The sequence below is a fragment of the Hemibagrus wyckioides genome, linkage group LG13, assembly GCF_019097595.1.
Source record: "Hemibagrus wyckioides isolate EC202008001 linkage group LG13, SWU_Hwy_1.0, whole genome shotgun sequence".
NCBI classification, from domain to species: domain Eukaryota; kingdom Metazoa; phylum Chordata; class Actinopteri; order Siluriformes; family Bagridae; genus Hemibagrus; species Hemibagrus wyckioides.
Window position 1 is genome coordinate 5,116,792 of NC_080722.1, and position 18,209 is coordinate 5,135,000.

The following is an 18,209-nucleotide window of genomic DNA, read 5'->3' on the forward strand; positions in this document are numbered from 1 at the left end:
TATGTTCTGCGTTTGTTCGATAATGGTCGTGTACAGAACCGTCTGTGTGGCTCATTCCTTCAGAATGGACTGCATTGTATGTTAGAAGATTAGAATCTGACTGGAAACATGAAGTAATATTTGCAAAGTACAAACCCTGCCCTCCAGTAGCTGCTCTGGATGGATAACATGTGGCCTGCCAGCTTGTTCACCAGGTCTGGAGCTGTTTTGATCTGGCCTGCGACCTGGAATCACACACACACACACACACACGGAATTACTACAGCTACAAAATCAAATACTGGTCAGGAATGTATTAGTTTTTTGTATTGACTTAGTGCTAGCTTTAAGCACTTAGTAAAGAGGTGTGTCTTCAGTCTTTGTTTAATCTTCGATATGATTTTTTTTTCACTGGATGATTGACTCAGTCAGCAGATTACACATGAGAGAAGAATGTTGTTCACCTCATCGTGAACAAGTCGTTACAGTGCACTTTATGATACATGACCCACAACCTGATTGTACACAAGATACAATTTCATATGACGGTGTGATCCAGTTTTGCGCCTGTATGTGAAATAAAATCCTCCGTTTTGCTTTTTGGACTTGTTAACCAACACATTTTATGGCTAAATGGGTTGCCAGATGTACATAAAAGCAACCCTATGCATTTTTGAACCATCGAGCAGTCATAATGGTTGATAAACATTTTACTCAGACTGTAAGTTGCTGCATTTATACCATATTTAAACCACTTCTCCAATTCACATAGATACATATATACACACCTAATCGTTGAATCGTATAAAAAGTCTGCACCAAAAACACATATGTAATCTGAGAAAATGTGTTTGAAATAACAAATACATGTTTTTCGTGCTAATCTATATCCAACCAGATCAAATGTGATGCAAAATGTGGTCATACCAATCAAGTCCCAAACTTTTCTCTAGGAATAAAGAAGTTCTAGGTCTAATAAACAACTTATTGTATTGAAATCTACATGATACAATAACGTTTTTTATTTATACCCAGTGAAATACAACACAAGGTTAAAAATCAGATAAATTAAACAAAATTTTACGCAACCGGTCTTTCACCAAGCATGCACTGAAACATCCTGTACTGATTAATAAACATCTTACCTTTGTATAATAAAGCAAAATTGAGAATGTTTCTTGATCTCATGTCTGAACTCCAGATCCTCTACAACAGACAAACATCCTTCAGCCTTCTTTATTCTTCTCATCAGTATCTCTCTCAGGATCTATACGACCCTCTCTCTCTCTCTCTCTCTCTCTCTCTCTCTCTCTCTCTCTCATATCTCCTCCCATGCAGGAATCCCACACTGCACGTAAGCCTAGAAAAGCTTAGGAAGGACTGACTCCTGTAATTCTGACTTGACTCTACAGTTTTATTGCTTTTTTATTACTTTTCTGAGGCAATAAATTGTTTTCTTTCCACATTCCAGAAATGCCAGTGAAATCCACGGTGATCCTCCCCTGCGCATCATCCCACACTCGCTTAACTGTATGAAGTTTTCTATTGTTTTTGAACTTAAAGTAGTATTAGTACTAAAACTGACCGAATCGAGAGAATGAAAAACATTAGCGTATGAGCACATTATAAAACTGAACTGACCTGCAGGCTCTGGGTTAATGACGTCAGAGGCCAGGCCAGGCTGTTCTACCACTTCACCACCAGAGGGCGAGACCTACACAAAAACAACAACAACAAAAAAATTTCACTGAGGCTGTTTTGAGACTAGGCATGATTGGAATCCAAAACCAGGATAAGAAAACTTATCATATCAACAATTACGCAGATTTTTAAATCTGTTTATGTATAAAGAAGTCCCTATAAGATTTCTTTTAGAAAATTAGTCAGCACTTTCTGATCACTTATATATGATACCTTGTTGACGTCCTGTGCATTGGTGATGGGGTGATACTGTGCATTGTGGGTAAAATTGCCCTCAGTGCTCTGTCCGCTGCCCGCGCTACGACTGCTTCCGACACTGCCTGCGCTCCCAACACTGCTCCTGTCTCCTGAGAGAGAGAGACAGACAGAGGGAGAGAGAGAGAGAGAGAGAGAGACAAAGACAAACATAAATATTCAGAGAAAAAGAGAGAGAGAGACATAGACAAACATAAATATTCAGAGAAAAAGAGAGAGAGAGAAACAAAGACAAACATAAATATACAGAGAAAAAGAGACAGAGAGAGAGAGAGAGACAAAGACAAACAAATATACAGAGAAAAAGAGAGAGAGAGACATAGACAAACAATTATTCAGAGAGAGAGAGAGAGAGAGAGAGAGACAAAGACAAACATAAATATACAGAGAGAGAGAGAGAGAGAGAGAGACAAAGACAAACATAAATATACAGAGAGAGAGAGAGAGAGAGAGAGACAAAGACAAACATAAATATACAGAGAGAGAGAGAGAGAGAGAGAGAGAGAGAGAGACAAAGACAAACATAAATATACAGAGAGAGAGAGAGAGAGAGAGAGAGAGAGAGAGAGACAAAGAAACAAATATACACAGAGAGAGAGAGAGAGAGAGAGAGAGACAAAGACAAACAAATATACAGAGAGAGAGAGAGAGAGAGAGAGAAAGACAAACATAAATATACAGAGAGAGAGAGAGAGAGAGAGAGAGAAAGACAAACAAATATACAGAGAGAGAGAGAGAGAGAGAGAGATACTCTCTCTCTCTTTCTGTCACTCTGTATGTCAGAGGCCAAGAGAGATATACTGTACAAGGTGACAGACAGACATACAAAGAGACAGTAAAGGCCATAAGAGAGGAAGTATCAGTAAGTTAGAGACAGAGAGAGACATACAGAGAGAAAAAGAGATTAAGTACAGACAGAGAGAGATACAGAGAAACAGAAAGATACAGAGAAACAGTGAGAACCATGAGAGAGAGAGAGAGCCAGTCAAAGACAAAGACATACAGAAACATAGACCGAGAAACACATCTGTCTATATGTGTTTCTCTCGGTCTATATTTCTATTAAAAAGATAAAAGATAGACAGAGAGAGACATACAGAGAGACAGAGAGAGATGTACAGAGAGAGACATACAGAGCGAGATATACAGAAAGACAGAAAGATGCACAGAGACATACAGAGACATACAAAGAGACAGTGATATACAGAGAGACAGAGAGAGTCATACAGAGAGACAGAGAGACATACAGAGAGACAGAAAAATGTACAGAGAGCCAGAGAGAGACATACAGAGAGACAGAAAGATGTACAGAGCAACAGAGAGAGACATACAGAGAGACATATACGGAGGGACTAAAAGATATACAGAGAGACAGAGAGATACATAGACAGTGAGATCCATAAGAGAGAAAGAGAGAGTAAGTACAGACAGAGAGAGATATACATAGAGACAGAGAGATATACAGAGAGACAGAGAGAGACATACAGACAGACAGGCAGGCAGAGAGCCAGATTGAGCCGTACAGAGACAAAGAAAGAGACAGTCAGAGACAGAGTAATGTACAGAGAGACAGACAGACAGATATAGAGAGTAAGAAAGAGTGAGAGACAACAGTCAGCAGGGACAAGACTCCATACACAAGCCGTCGTGATTATAGGGGATGAGAAGAGGAAGAGACGGCACTAACTAATGAGTGAGTACACTGAAGATCACAGGTGAGTCTGGCAACTGGTTGACCTGCTCTTAAAGACCTTCAAGTTATCATCACGTACACTGTAGTTAGTAGGGATCACTGCTCACTCGACCATCAGACATGAGAACAGGCCAGACAAGGGAGCGATGAGAACATGACCACAGGCTGGGGCACACCGGGACAGACAGGACAGCTGATGGGGAGTCGGGTGACTCTTACCAATGAAAGAGCTCCTGAGGACCCAAATATCCTCTGGCTCTTTGGTACTAGCTGGAATACACAAGGCACTGGGACTGGAGGGAGGAGAACCTAGCAAACATAAAGGGTTCTGTGGGGGTCTGTCAGTGGATCTTTTCAGAAAAAGAGATCTGAAAACATGAGGAGTATAAAATCATGTGGAACGTGGGGTAGATGGACCGGACTGGTCTGGTCAGGTGTCAGGAACTGGTGATGATGTGGACCGAGAGGTTATATAATGTTAATCTAGAACCCGTTTAGGCTTTAAAGTAGAACAGTGTACTGATATTGGTGAGTTCAAAGACTGATATTCAATAACATTTGTTTCACTTCCGTAGTTTGGAAAAACCTTTAAGAACCCTACAACAATGATTTCTCCAAAGGTTACGCCAAGAAGAACCCATTTAGAAATCAACTCAACCAAGAAACCTTTCAAGAACCCTTTTATTCTAGGACCATACTGATTTAGGTTGTTCTTTAGTGCTTGGTTCTGAGCTAAAATGGTCCGATAAGACCTTTGGCGGTTTACATTTAGGTCCATAAAAATCCGGACAGTGATCATTTTCATAAATTTGAAACAAACAAATTAAAGTGTAAACCTTCAGCTGTAATTCAAAGAGTTTACCAAAAATATTGCATTAACGTTTTAGAAATTAGATCATCCCAAAGCTAAGAACAACTTTTCTAAGTTTTTCTAGGTTGGTTTAGAGTAAACAGATTCCCTCTGAAAGAAACCTGACGCTAAAATCCAGAAAGTGTGTTATCGAAGCGTACTGATGAGTGCGTGAGCTGAAGAACACAGTACCTGGGTGCTGGTTCAGGCCGTTTTGGCGTGGTGAGTTGGGATGAGTGGGTGAATACAGGGTGTATGAATCGTCGGTGTGGGGGGCGGAGAGAGGGCCGCACTGGGCCGGAGCTCTGGTTAGGGTGTGATGTCTTTGGGTGGGCAGTGAGGCCTGGCGAGAGAGGAAGCCCCCTACAGATATAACACATGCAGTGATGAGTGATTAATTTCAACAAGCAGGAAGGGGTTTCGTGGTTAGTTCTAAGTGATTAGTTTCAGTGTTTAGTTTTTTGGGTATTAGTGGTTAGTTTGTAGCATCTGTAGAATATGTTTTTTTAGTGTTTAGTTTTAGTGTTTATTATTTGCTTTTTTACTATTTGGTGATTAGTTCTTGCAATATTTTGTCTGTGTTTAGTTTTTATAGATATTAACAGTTTTATATCATAAGTTAAGAATTTACTTGTTTTTTTTTTGTATGTTTACTTGTATGTTATATATATATAATGTGTGTGTTTATAGATTTCAGTGCTTATTTTGTGTTTATTGCTTTTTTGGTCATATAGAGTTTGGTGTTTAGTATTTATTTTTTAGTGTTTGATCTTTATTTATTAGTGTTTAATGTTAAGTTTCTAATGTTTCATTTTAGTGTTTGGTATTTAGGGTTTTTTGTTTGTTTGTTTGTTTCTAATGTTTATTGTTAAGTTTTTTGTGTTGAGTTGTGTTTTGGGCTTTAGATATTTGGTGTTTCATGTTTAGTCGTCGATGTTTGTTGTTTTAGTGTTTGGTGTTTAGATTTTAGTGTCTCATTGTTTTGGTGTAGTAGGTTAAATGTTTGGTGTCCAGTGTTTAGTCTGATTAGTTTTTGCCTTGATTTTAAACTTATAGTTTAGTGTTTAGGTTTTAGTCTAGTATTAGGTTTTAATGTTGACCAAGGTTAGTGTTTTGTGTTTAGTTTGTAGTGTTTGCTTTTTAGTGTTTTTTTGTTGTTTGCTGGAAGAAATGGAAAAAAAAAAAACCCAGGAGGGAAAACACAGGAGGCTGCATGGTTCAGCAATACTGAGGAAGCTGCTTACTAGACACTGACAATATGACATGACAGACTGCTGATTCTGTTGATCTCTCTCTCTCTCGCTCTCTCTCTCTCTCTCTCTCAAACACACACACACACCAACAAAATGTCAACAACTCTTCATTTCAGCTCCGATTTTCTACTCAGCCCTTTTCAGCTCAGTTCCGCCAACAGCTGATTATATCCTTGTTAATCCTATTAGAGTTCAAATGAGTGAGAGAGAGAGAGAGAGAGAGAGAGAGAGAGTGTGTGTGTGTGTGTGTGTTTGTGTACACCTATCAGATGTTGCCACAGCTGAATTCAGCTTGACCAAACTGATTTCATTTTCTGCCTATAACACCTCTAAAGCCTCTCTAAGAAATACAACAAATATAATGACAAATTACTATTTTCCTGCGAAGATCATTTTGGTATAACAAGCCAGTAAGTGTGATTTACTCACACAGAGAATGCCAGGTTTTGATCAACCAATTAAAAGTGTAATCCGCTTCCAAAATGTCACATCATCATCATCATCGTCATCATCATCATCAAAACAGAGTAAAGAGCCTGCACACTCAAAATATCTAAAATCACGAAGAATCAGCAACTATTTCTCCATCGATATTGAACAGATATCAGTGGAGTGACTAGACAGCAATGCGATGAGGGACGCAGTGAGTGACTCTTTTCTTAGGTGATGGGTGAAAATTTAAAAATTTTAGAATTTATATTCTGAATATTTATATTCATGTAAAGCTGCTTTGCAACAATGTCCTTTGTTAAAAGATATATTTGAATAAAACTGGACTGAACCAGCGGAAGATGCTAGGCATCAAAGTGGGAATTAAAATTATTATATAAAAAAATATATATATATATATATATATATATATATATTTTTTTTTTTTTTTTTTTTTTTTTTTTGATAATAATGTCTGTATTAAGGTGGGCTTGTGGATTATTTCAGGTTAAAAACCTTCTTTTTTTTCAACCACTTTGAGCCAAACCTTTAGCAGGCTCTCTTGTCTTTTATACAGCTTTCCAAAGTCAGGAACCCATTTTAAGAGTCAGTGCAGTTAAACAGAAGTAGATTTCAAAGTGAAACAGTGTGTGTACTCCACATGCCACCACAAGGCTGCACTGTTGCGGTCTTCTCGACACTGAGACTGCTGATGGTCTTCATTCCTACAGCCACCTTTCACATTGAAGCTCATCAATTTTAGGTTGTTCACCTTCTTACACTCACCTGATCTCCGGGTTATGACCTCCACGATGGACGGAGGGAAGTATCCCACCCGGTCCATGCCTCTCTGACTGTCATGGATGTGTCCTTTCCAACGTCCGTCTACGTGCTGCTCCAAAACCTGAAACACACCAGCAGTAACCTCATTAATCACGAAGCATGAAGTGTGTTTTCTTCCTGCCTTTTCCTCTCGCTAACTCTCATTAGGTTCTTTTTTTTTTTTTTAAGTCTCACTGCGCGTTAAATATTCAGAACCTGACTCTGTGATCTTCTACCAAAAGTCGAAAAAAAAAACTCTGGGTTTTCCAGAAACACTGTTTCTAACCTTACAGCTTAACCTCTCGTGTTCCAGTCCTGATTTAGCACGAGCAGGCTGAGCAAATGAGTCCATTAGCATTCCACGGATGCTCCACAGGGTTAAATTTTAGCAGAGAGAGCGTACGTGACGTTCAAACCCATACGGGGGTGGACGAATCTGCAGTCTGGATGCTGATTTTGCGTCAAGGAAAGTAGCCTTTCATGAGTAGTTGCCTGGCGGAGAAGCAACTCGAGAAAAAAAAAAAAAAAACAGACTCTAGTCCTTTACTGACTTTCACAAAACAAGTTCATTTCATATGCAGCTGTGATTAAAGTTAATGCTCATGGTGATGGAAAGAAGGTCGATGCTGTGACTATAGCGTGAGCTACTCATTACAAATCCTACCACATGCTGCGCTACAACACGCTGGCTGAGAATCGAGCTCATGGCAGAATCAGGAACATGTAGGAATGTAGAAATGCTGATGAAAGTCTAGCACAAAGCTGTCATGCTGTGGAACTAACTGCTTACTACACACAGTCACCTCACTGCCAAACAGGATTGCAGAGACGAATGCAAAGTCGAGCCAACTCCGCAATATTCTGAGGAACTTGCAATTTTTCAAAACAGATTTTCGGCAGGTTCGGGCAGAGACGTGTCACGTAACATCACACGTATTCAGCAAAAGTCCTCATCTTTTCATGTGTGTGTGTGTGTGTGTGTGTGTGTGTGTGTGTGTGTGTGTGTGTGTGTGGAGCATGAGTACAGCTCTCACAGAAAGTCATTACATATGCGTCTTCACTGCTAATAGAAGAATCCCCAAAAAAAGAAAGAAAAGTCACAAAAAAGCTGCAGCAAAATCGAGCATTTTTAACAAAAGTAAAAGCTCAAACTCACCTCAGCTTTTTGGACAGATAAAAGACATTCTGATTATCTATATTCCAAAAGAAATCTAACTTTAACTAACTAACCAATTATTAATTTATAGATTTGAAATAGATTTCAAGAAAATCACAAAAAAATACAAATTTTGGGGGGGGAAAAAACAGCAAAAATCAAGCATTTTTCGGATATTTAAAAAATTTCAACTTTTTGGGTTTAGAGGATAAAATTATTTAAGAAAACAAAAACAAAACAAAAAACAAAACCAAACAACAACAGAAAAAGCAGAAAACAAAAAGAGTGAGAAAGAAAGCAGAAAAAAACTAATTTTTAAAAAATGACAGCAGAAATCAAGCATTTTGAGCTACAACAATGACAAAAAAAAATCCTGGAGGATCTAAATAAAGACACGAAACAAACAAGAGTTGACTGATGGTTTGATATGACATGAGGACAGAACATCACAAGTCCTAGCTGAACCTACAACAATTTGTTGACTTTTTATCAAGACAACAAACACAAAGTGCTTTTAATTTTATACATTAGCAACTTTGTCATTTGCTTCTTTCGGGATGTATTAATGCTCTTTATTAGCTAATGAGCTCCACATTACATTACAATACAATATATTACATTACCTTATAATACATTACAGCTAACATTTTTAGACTAGTCTGTTTCCAGGCCACCAAAAGCTGGGACAGAAACACACTGTTGCTTTTTTACTTGCCCGAATGTTTTGAGGGTTTGTCCAACCCTAGCAGTAACATTGCATAAAAAGGCTATGAATAAAGTCTATATAGTTTATAGAAGTCTGTATAAAATATATAAAAGCTCTGACCACTAAACCACATATAAACCGTAGAAGACGGTATGTTTAGGATCAGTAGCGAAGATCGTTTTACATGTTTATGTTTATTTAAAGACAAAACAAACTTTAATTATTTTTCGTATGTAGTGTTTGTCCATTTACATTTTTTTAGTGTTTAGTTTTAAGGATTCAGAGTTTGGTATTTAGTGTTTGTCTTTAGTCATTAGTGTTTAACGTTTCATTTCTAGTGTTTAGTATTTAGTCTTTCAATTTTATTGTGTTATTTATTGTTTTGTTTTTAGTGTTTAGATTTTTGGCCTTTCATGTATTGTCTTTAGTGTTTGGTGTTTTAATATTTGGTGTGTAGAATGTTATCTGTTTGCTGTCCAGTGTTTATAAACTTCTTGCATAAAATGTAGATAAAATACGGTATGTTTAGGATCACTTTAGATTCCTAAACAGTTACAAAGATCATTTTTAATGTTCGTGTTTATTAAAACTACTAAGACTAAAACTACTACTTTATTAAGACTACTGTTAGTTTTATTGTTATGGTTAAAGTGTTTCATGGTTACTTTTTTATTATTTGGACTCTTGTTCTTGTTATATTTTTTTATTGTTTAATTTTGTGTTTTTATTATTTTAGGGTTTACGTTTAGAGTGCATTCATTTATTTATTTATTTTTTGTGTAAAGTTTAGTATTTTTGTATAATATTTATTATATTATATGATACTATATTATATTGTATTTATTATAAAATACAAATATGTTGTATTTTTTGTAGAATAAATTCTTTTTTTTTTTTTGCATTGTATCAGTGTGTATAACTGTCACACAGGAATTTGACTAAGTAGACATTTTATTTTTACATTTTTGGCATTTGGTAGACGTTCTTATCCAGAGTGACTTACAATTTATCTAACTTTATACAACTAAGCAATTAAGGGGTTAAGGGCCTTGCTCAGGGGCCCAGCAGCGGCAGTTTGGTGGACCTGGGATTCTAACTTACAACCTTCCAATCAGTAGTCCAACACCTTACCCACTAAGCCACCAATTCCTTTATTTTAGCATTTAGTGTTTAGTTTTGGTCATTTTTTAGTGGTTAGTTTGTAGTCTTTAGGATTTCAAGTTTGGTGTTCAGTGCCTGTCCGTGTTAGTGTTGGGTTTTTAGTCATTAATGTTTCATTTCTAATGTTTTGTTTATCGTGTTTAGTGTTTAGATTTTAATGTTTGTTGGTATTTTGTTTTTATTTATGTGTTTATTGTTTTGTTCGAGTTTAGTTTTTGTTGAGATTTTAGTGTTTCATGTGCAGTCTGACATTTTGAGTTTAGTGCTCAATTAACATTTAGTTTTTAATGTTCAATTTTGGTCATTTTTTTAGTGTTTGTAAACTTTGGTGTTCAGTGCCTGTCCATGTTAGTGTCATTAAAATTTATTGTTTGTTTTTTAGTGTTTTAATATTTAATGTTTAGTATTTTGGATTTTTTTTGTATTTTGTTGTTAGTGTTTAGTTTTGGTCATTTTTTAGTGTTTAGTTTTTACTATTTAGCATTTAGAGTTTGGTGTTCAGTGTTTGTCCTTCAGTATTGAGTCTTTAGACATTAATGTTTATTTTCTAGTGTTTCATTTATAGTGTTTGTTGTTTGGGCTCAGTGTTTGCCAGGGTTTTTAGTGTTTAATTTGTAGTCTTTAGCATTTAGAGTTTAATAAACAATACAGTGTTTACGTTTTAGTGCTTGGTGTTCAGTCATTAGTGTGTAATGTTTAGTTTCTAGTGTCTAATATTTAGTATAGGAATTGTAGTCATTTTTAGTGTGGGTTTTTTTTTTTTTTTTTAGTATTTATTGTTTTATTGTTAGGGTTTTATGACAAAAAGGAACCTGCTCACTATTTCTTTTCTTGCTAGACCCTTCATAAACCTTGTGTGACAGCTAGTTGGCATAAATATCACCCCACACTCGCAAACACAAAGTCACGCACACAGACACATAAAAGCCCGCACCCACAGCCTGCCATGTGTTTAGTGCAGAGCCTCGGGGCACACGTTTCCACCGCTGCTCATGAAGTACAAAACAAGCCCGAGGGCTGAGGGGAAAAGAAAAGTACCAAAGAGAAAGAAAGAGGGGGAAGAAAACAAGCGAGCATGACAGCGAGTCTGTTCTTCAGTGTACGCCAAGTCCCGATCACTCCCCTCGCCCATCACAGTGATTGAGAGGAGCTTGTTGTGGCATGCGGGACCACAGATCTCCAACCCACACAGCTGGTGTTACTTTTCTTTCCTCTGCGTCCTACTCAATAACCTTCTGCAAGCGCAGTGCGTACGGTGTACTTCAAAACACCGCCATCAATCACACGGCTTGTTTAAAGTGCCACCGCTACTCGTTATTTAGATTTAAGATTCTGATTTGTCGTGTACGCGCTTACATACAGTATACAACTTGCAGTGAAATGAAAACTGCTTACACTTCTGCAGACTGCTTCTGCTTACACTGTGCAGATAAACAGTTAAAAATAGTATCAGTGGGACATAAGGAGATGTAATAGAATATGATGTGTAATATGTTACACCTAAAAACATTACAGAACGGAAAGTGATGTATTAAAAATGCAGAGCTACAAGTGTCTTTATAGAATACTAAAAGATTTTTAAGGATCTTTTAGGAGTTTCAGGGCCTAAAAGAAGAAGCTCCTCCAAACTATGGAAGTGTAGTCCATTTCAGGACGCTCCCATGAATGTGTAGAATGACCAACTGTCACAGCACATGACCTCAAGGTTCCCGTTTTCTGCGGCCAGCAAACATGGCTGCATGTTTAAACAAACTCCAACTCCCAGCAACCACCAGCAGCCCAGCATGCACAGCCACACAGACTTTTAATTATGTGCACCTATTTCTTATTATACATGTTTGTCTCAGCTTTTTTAAGCACATTGGTTTCAGTGCCTCATTTCGAGGTCCTTTGATCCGTGACGTTACTAAGCCAGGTTTATTTTGCTTGGATTTCCAGTTTTTGAACTCTCAGATTTGGATCCTTATTCCCCTGTTGGACTCATGGGGATGTGGTAGCTCAGTGTTGGACTACTGTTTAGAAGGTTGTAATGATTAAAACCTAAAACCACCAAGCTGCCAAGGCTGGACCCTTGAGCAAGGCCCCTAACCCTCAAACCTCAGCTCAGTTAGTATAAAAAATGAGACAATATATTAATGTGTACTGGATATGAGCGTAAGCCACATGGCATATACACTACTCACAAAAAGTTAAGGATATTTGGCTTTTGGGTGAAATTTATGGAAAATGTAAAAAGTTCACGCTACAGTGATATTATATAATGAAAGTAGGGCATTTAAGTAGAAGCATGCAATGGTGATTTCCTCATCTCAAACAATTTATTGAAACAAAAGCCAACAACAGTGGTGGGTATACCACAACAAAAAATGTCAATGTCTCAATAATTTGTCATGTGCCCTTGACCATCAATTACAGCTTGACAACGACGTCTCATGCTGTTCACAAGTCGACTTATTGTCTGCTGAGGCATGGCATTCCACTCTTCTTGAAGGGCAGCCCTCAGGTTACTGAGGCTCTGGGGTGCAGGGTTATGAGCCTCTACACGGCGACTCAGCTGATCCCATAGGTTTTCTATGGGATTCAGGTCTGGAGAAAGTGCAGGCCACTCTATTTGAGGTACCCCAGCTTCCAGCAGCCGTTCCCCAACGATGCAACCTCGATGAGCTGGAGCATTGTCATCCATGAAGATGAAATTAGGCCTGTGTTGTTCATGCAGGGGCACAATGACTGGATTAATGATGTTATTCAGGTAGTATTGGCTTGTCACTGTACCATTCACAAGATGTAGGGCAGTTCTGTATTGAGTAGACACACCTGCCCAGACTGTAACACCACCACAACAGTGGCTGATGCATAGCGCTCTCCTTGACGTCTCCAACATCGTTGGCGGCCATCATTTCTGCTCAACGTGAATCGACTTTCATCAGAGAACAGCACTGAGGCTCACTGGTCCCTCGTCCAGTGTAAATGCTCCCTGGCCCGACGCCTGTGCCTGGTGGTGTGGTCAGGTACCCTTGCAGGTCGTCTAGCATGCAGACCACGCTGATGTAAAATGACACTCTGTGACACTCTAAGCTCAGTGGCCACTTCCCTCTGAGAACATCCTGTTTGAAGCCTCGGAATGACGAGGTACTGTTTATCAATTGTTAGGTGTGGTCTTGGTCTCATGATGTCAAAATGTGAACAGCATGATGAAGAGGACTGTTTAAATACCAATTCTAATTGAACCAGAAAATGTATCGGTCGATTCACGGATCAAACACCAGTTGTGCAAAAAGTACTGAAACACTGAACAGTTGGACATGTGCATTCAAAAGTGTAGAGAAGGTCAAATTAAGTTCACCTGGAAAGGTTATAGTGCATTTTAGGTGCATCCTGAAATTTCACCCGAAAGCCGAATATCCTTAACTTTTCGTGAGTAGTGTATGTGTGTTTGTTGTGGATTATGCCTGCTTATGTGTGTTCCAATACTTTTGAATGATCTTAGTTTTGTGACTGTTTTTGTTCTCTGTACTTCTCTTCGTTGTTTTTTGTGACTGTCTCTTCACTTTTGTGTTCACTGTTTAGTTTTTGCATTTACTGTGACTTTTGATTCATCTTCACGCCCTGCATTTGCATCCAACCCCTGTGAGTCTGCTTCGGGACACACACGAGTAGGCGAACTTCTCCAGTGCCAAATATATTGTTCATTCTCAGAGGAATAAAACTGTGCTGTTGGAGCTAACGTTACAAGCCCAGAGTTGATTATTTTCCATCATCACATCCAGACGTGTTTTATTTCTCTTACACTACAGTGGTTTTTGTATTTCTTAAGGAACAATATTTTGTTCTTGATATTTAACGTCGATCCCTAAAACAAGTTTGTTTCTGTCATGTCACCGAGAATCTGCAGTGCCATCCATCCTGTATTGACAAACTCAAACTTTCATGAATGCTGAATAAACTAAGGAAACATTTATTTCATATATTTGGAAGGAGTCTCCAGTGTCAGCACTTAGTAACGATAAAGCAATAAACGTTACATTTTCCATCCTGTAAGAGACTTCAGGACAGGAGTTTGTGTTTTGTAGTAACAAAATGCTGTTTTTCAAATATAATACAAAAAGTTCAAGATTAATATTAGACTTATATTTATATTTATTTGTATTTATCCCTAATGAGCAAGCCTGAGGAGAGTGTGGCAAGGAAAAACTCCGCTAGATGGTAAGAGGAAGGAACCTTGAAAGGAACCAGACTCGAAAGGGAACCTCATCCCCATTTGGGTGACACCGGAGAGTGTGAATTACCACAAACACCAGAGAGTGTCATTCTGAATAACGTCCTTTCTACAGTCATATACAGCCAGTTGGAGTTGTTTAACCAGGAGCTCCTGAGCAACTCATAAATTGACTCAACATCTGAGTTCATTCAACACCAGCTCCTTCATGCCGAAGCCTTCAAATGCTCAAAAATGGAGATACAGCATATTTAGAATGATAGAGAAAAAATGTTTTTGCTGCTGAAAATTGCTGCGCTTACCATGATGACGTCTCCGGCCCGTATGTTCAGAGCTGTAGGGTCATGGAGGTTCCAGTAGTCCTTTAGTGCTCTCACCTGCATTGCTCCCGAGGCTTCTAACACACACACACACACACACACACACACACAGACACATAGATTTCAACAGATGTTTATTTTAAATGATTAGCTGCTACAAATCCAACAATATTATGAGCAACCCAAATAGTTTCTACTGAAAACACTGATGGATTGCACAGCCTTTGTTTTCTTGTCACTACACCACCAATATTTCAACATGGTAAGTGTTTGTGCCTGGGGCTTTAACATGGGGCTCCTCGCAAAGCCCTGTGGGGTTTAAATAGGTAAATAAGAGCGTCAGCTTCAAATACACACTGGCTGAATGCCAGGAGGCAAATGATTCAAATTCTTCAACTCTATAAAGATTTTTTTTGTAATCGAATACATTAAACTTCTGAGGTAATGAGTAAAAGGTTGTGAATAGAAGCTGTGTATAGTGACAGAAATCTGCTCAAAATCCAGGTGAACTTTATCCTAATTTAAATGTTTGTGTGGGCGTGGCCTAATATACTAACTATTCCAATTGATTCACTTATGATTCCCTTTTGATTCCCTTATGATTCACTAACTCGACTAAAATAAGTTGAACACTTTATGCATTCTTTGCTCACGTAGTAGAAGAGGGGCGGGGCTACCATGCACTGATGCTGGATGAGAAAAAAATTTCAAGATGGCCGAGTTGTCTGGCCAACGTCTTTTAAATGAGCCCATGTTGTCTGATGTTCATTTTTCGAAGTCTTAATAATTCTGCGAAAGCTACTGTAGCGTGGTCGTGTCACGTGCCATCGACTGAGAAACGGCTTATACTTAAATTAGTGCTCTATTTGAGACGATCCAACCTTTCTAACATTCATACACTAGACACTAGTGTACACAGTGATAGCAGATTTTTACAATTGCACTTGTGAATAGATTAGGATGTTCTTTTATTGTTTCTGTATTGCAACTTGTTGAGAAATAAAAATGTAACCCTTATTAAAAATGGCAAGATTTTGAAAATGTGGAGCCGGCAGCCAATCAGAGAGAGAGAGAAGAAACAGGAAGTGTGTAGCCTCTGACCTCGGAGCAGTTGTTTGATGTCTTTGCTGGCGTGGGAAGTGGTGAACTGGTTCACAATGTCGAGGGCCGTTTGGTTATACGTGTTCCTGATGTTCACGTCAATCCCGGCCTTCAGAATAATAACATAACAGCCAGAGATGTGTGATTGGGTTTTAACAGAAAATATCATCTTTTTCTTACAAGTGTGTACGTTTGTCAATTTCACAATGCTTACATCCAGTAGCAGCTTGACCGCATCGGTTTTGCCGTAGAGTGCTGCCTCGTGAAGCGCCGTTCCAGCCTTGGTGGTTCTGTTGATATCGATTCCGGCTTTCAGGAGCAGCCTTGTGAGAGTCGAAAGAGATCACAAGATAAAATCAGCATTTTATTTAGCACACAGACTTCTTTTCTGCATACTTTAAGCGTGTAGCGTGTAATGTGAGCTCGTTTCTCTGGGAAATGACTCAACTGCAGAATATTTGTAAAAGGAAGTACGCCTTGATTATCGCTAATGAACTCTGCTATGGGTTCTGACATGCACCGCCCTCTCCGATGTCTTCTCACGTCTTAATTTCATTCCAGATAAACAGCTGAGGACCAGCATGTACGCACACACACACACACACAGACAAACACACAGACTCCAAGGTACGAGTAAAACCCATGGATATAATTACATACAGGTCTCAGGTAGCAGGGATGTTCAGTGTGTGTTACACATCCACACAGCTGTGTATAGATTGAGAAGGGAAACGAAATGGAGAGTGCCAGAAAAGAAAAATAAGACCTCAAAAACTCCCACACCAGCAAATATGCTCTTAATCCAGAGGAGTACCACTCTGCTCCAAACACTCCAGCTGTCTTCATGTGTGGGCATGAGATACACAAGACTCCAGCCTGACAGCTGCTAATCAGCTAAGCTTGGAGAAAATTTTACTAAAAAAATGACATAATCTAGCAGGAGAAAAAAAAATCTGTCGCGATTAATCTTGTGTGATGTTCGGGTTTTTTTCCTGATCGAGATCCAACATTTTAAAATATCGTCATAAACAATTTAATCATCCAGTGATGGCGACTTAAAAAGAGAAAACAAGCATTTTCTTCGTTTCGGGTTAAAGAACTTGTGAAAACTCATGAGTACATTTTGATATAATCCCTGTTCACACTGGTTGTCTAATTGTCTCTGCATATTAAATCACTTTTTAATTATCATCATCACCATCATCATGTGTCATCAAAGTGTTCAATTTGATGCTATTAGGTCTACATAATCTATTCTTTTATTGTCCTCTGACAATTTTCAGCCATATAGATATTATTTCACATGAATGAATTCGAAAAATGCTTCATTTGAGAGCACTCATGCATGACAAGAACACAAGACACTGATGGGAAAGGGGGCGGGGCTTATATCATTTCTTGTCTCTGACTAGGAGAAAGGTAAAGAAAACGCTGCTTCAGCTGGGAATTCCTGCTCTGGATCTCAGGACAGTCTTTTCAACTCAGCAAGTCACTCAATGTCTTCCAAACTCTGAGATCAGCAAGAAAAATCAGGTCAAATCAACATGGATGCTCACGGCGTAGGGAGTAAGCGCTTGTAAGTAGCATTCATAAGCGTTAAATGAGTTATACTATATATATATATATATATATATTTGCATTAAGAAACAAAGCATTTTCGACATACGAACAAACCGAACCGAAACAGACGCCGGCTAAGTTGTGCGTGATTTTTCGGGTGTTTTTTTGTTGACAGATTGGTGGCGTGGGTGGTCTGTTCTATTTTTAGCCCAAGCTTGGTGGCACGACTTCCTGTGAGGAGCCTTGACATGGAATGCTTGGCTTTGGGTCAGTTCTTTGTAAGCAGATTACATACGCTTCATATTGGGAATATTGGTCATATCTTTAGGTGGCTGGAAGGAATTATCTGCATTTACATTATTTCTTATGGGAGAATTTATTTCACAATACAAATTTTCACCTTAAGAACTCTCCTCCAGAACCAATTAAATTCCTTTGCCGAGGTTCCACTGTATTGTTAAATCTAGACACAGGATCTAAGTTCACAGTTTAGACATTTGTGTTTTTTCCCCTAATTTGTAGCTTGAACAAATGGAGGTCCAAAATGACGTAATGCCGAGGATTACTCAAGAATTTATCGATTTTTTCACAATGAACGCCGGCTTTCTGTAGGTTTGGGCCGAGACGCATCGTGTGACATCATCATAACACACATTCAGCCAAAGATTTCTTCCAATTACGTGCCTCAAATATGGAAACATACTGATGTGTCATCACTGGTAGGAGTTGAAGAATCCTGTGCTTGTGATTTCACCATTTTAAGTAAAAAAGCACAAATCAAACATTCTCGGTTGCAACAATCACAAAAATAACCGAGAGCCGGTGTTGAGCTCTTGAGAAGCAGCTCCTTAAAGCCGTCAGTTTGATGTAACAGCAGCTTGATGATGTACTGAATCTCTGCAAAGAAGAAATGAAATGCAAATGTAAGCATGTCGTCGTCTAAGCAGAGCTCTGCTGATTCAGTACAACGCTTTAATACTGAAGATTTCCGAGCCCGAGTCTGCTCT

General features: G+C 38.6%; 1 protein-coding gene across 9 annotated transcripts in view; it reads right to left on the bottom strand.

Moving 5' to 3' along the window:
• The window catches only part of caskin2 (CASK interacting protein 2), a 68,162-nt gene that overhangs the window by 5,995 nt on the left and 43,958 nt on the right, over positions 1-18,209 (bottom strand). For 3 of the 9 annotated variants that reach the window (XM_058405851.1, XM_058405850.1, XM_058405854.1), the window contains 9 exons: positions 15,857-15,965; positions 15,643-15,751; positions 14,524-14,618; positions 6,947-7,064; positions 4,671-4,841; positions 3,848-3,937; positions 1,894-2,027; positions 1,621-1,693; positions 136-224 (listed from right to left, as the gene is read on the bottom strand). In XM_058405851.1, coding sequence (XP_058261834.1) covers positions 136-224; positions 1,621-1,693; positions 1,894-2,027; positions 3,848-3,937; positions 4,671-4,841; positions 6,947-7,064; positions 14,524-14,618; positions 15,643-15,751; positions 15,857-15,965 — 988 coding nt within the window. The remainder of the gene's footprint in view (positions 1-135; positions 225-1,620; positions 1,694-1,893; positions 2,028-3,847; positions 3,938-4,670; positions 4,842-6,946; positions 7,065-14,523; positions 14,619-15,642; positions 15,752-15,856; positions 15,966-18,209) is intronic. The other 6 variants (XM_058405853.1, XM_058405852.1, XM_058405856.1 and 3 more) reach the window with 6 other exon arrangements.